The 1,380-nt window shown below is 42.5% G+C and overlaps 1 protein-coding gene across 1 annotated transcript; it reads left to right on the top strand.

Annotated features, from left to right (window-relative positions):
- Positions 1-290: 290 nt before the first annotated feature.
- Positions 291-1,296, top strand: LOC108356953 (uncharacterized; the record flags this gene model as incomplete). The annotated part of the gene is made up of 1 exon (XM_017608050.1): positions 291-1,296. A coding segment is annotated over exon 1 (1,006 nt), but the record flags the coding sequence as incomplete, so codon positions are not given.
- Between the last annotated feature and the right edge of the window lie 84 nt (positions 1,297-1,380).

The raw sequence follows: 1,380 nt of genomic DNA, 5'->3' as shown, positions 1-1,380 counted from the left end.
TCGACGCATTTTTTGAAATTCTGTCTGTTGGTCAAGTCAAACTTGGGCGCTGTTTACCAATAGCACAAAATACTCTTTTCGGTTGGGTCGTGGCTGGAAGGCTCTCTTCAACAAACAGCAATTCATACAGCAATATACTCAACGACTCTATCAAGGCATTCTGGCAATTGGAAAACATTAATTATCCGCTGCTCAATTTAACGAAAGATGAGAGGCAGAGTGAAATCCATTTCACAGAAAACTTTACACGCTTGCCGTGTGGTCGTTATCAAGTTCGACTGCCTTTCAAGATGAGTCCAAGCGCACTAGGACAGTCGTATGATTTAGCGCTTAGAAGATTTCGCTCCCTTGAGCTAAGGTTTCGAAAAGATACGACACTTCACTTACAATATAAGGAGTTCATGAATGAATTTATATTTATATCTCATATGGAGCCGATATCAGATGTAGACCTTAGCGTTCCCCATTATTTCATTCCACACCATCATGTTTTAAAGCCATCAAGCTCAACGACGAAATTACGCGTGGTATTCGACGCTTCGTCTAAAACCAGTTCAGGTGTATCTCTCAATGAATTACTATTGGTCGGCCCTGCAATACAGACCGACCTACTCTCTACAGTCTTGCGATTTCGTTACTATACGTATGTTTTTACAGCGGATATCTCGAAGATGTACCGCCAGGTATCATTACATCCTAATGACAGACGTTTTCACTATATTCTATGGCGCTCCGACAAAAGAGATCCAATGGCCATTTATCAACTGTGCACTGTTACGTACGGTACTACCTCTGCCTCCTTTCTACCAACACGTGCGCTAAGGCAATTGTGCATTGATGAGCAACATACATATCCACGCGCAGCCGATGTCGCAATTCACGCGTTTTACGTTGACGACATACTAACGGGCGCTAACACATTAAGTGAAGCAATCGATTTGCAATTCCAACTCAAGACTATGCTTGCAAAGGGCGGCTTCGAGTTAAGAAAGTGGTGCGCGAATCACACCGAAATACTTAATGGCACTCCTGATGAAGGTAAAGAGAAGTNAGCAAAGGGTGGCTTCGAGTTAAGAATGTGGTGCGCGAATCACACCGAAATACTTAATGGCACTCCTGATGAAGATAAAGAGAAGTTTTTCCAAATAAAGGGTGATAATGCAATTAAAACACTGGGAGTCATATGGAACCCCTTTATAGACAAGTTCTTATATGAAAAGCCAGACTCAATTGCTAAACCAGCGACTATAAAAAGAAGTGTTCTCTCCCAAATAGCGCAGCTATTCGATCCACTAGGTCTAATAAGCCCTGTCGTCGTGCTTGCAAAAATCTTTATGCAACAGCTCTGGCGCTTGAATATTAGTTGGGACGAATCGCTCC

The sequence above is a fragment of the Rhagoletis zephyria genome, unplaced genomic scaffold (genome assembly GCF_001687245.7).
Source record: "Rhagoletis zephyria isolate East Lansing unplaced genomic scaffold, Rhagoletis_zephyria_1.1 Rzeph_scaffold_68068, whole genome shotgun sequence".
In the NCBI taxonomy this organism is placed as follows: Eukaryota; Metazoa; Arthropoda; class Insecta; order Diptera; family Tephritidae; genus Rhagoletis; species Rhagoletis zephyria.
The sequence above is the reverse complement of the archived record's forward strand: the minus strand, read 5'-3'. Positions and strand labels throughout refer to the sequence as shown.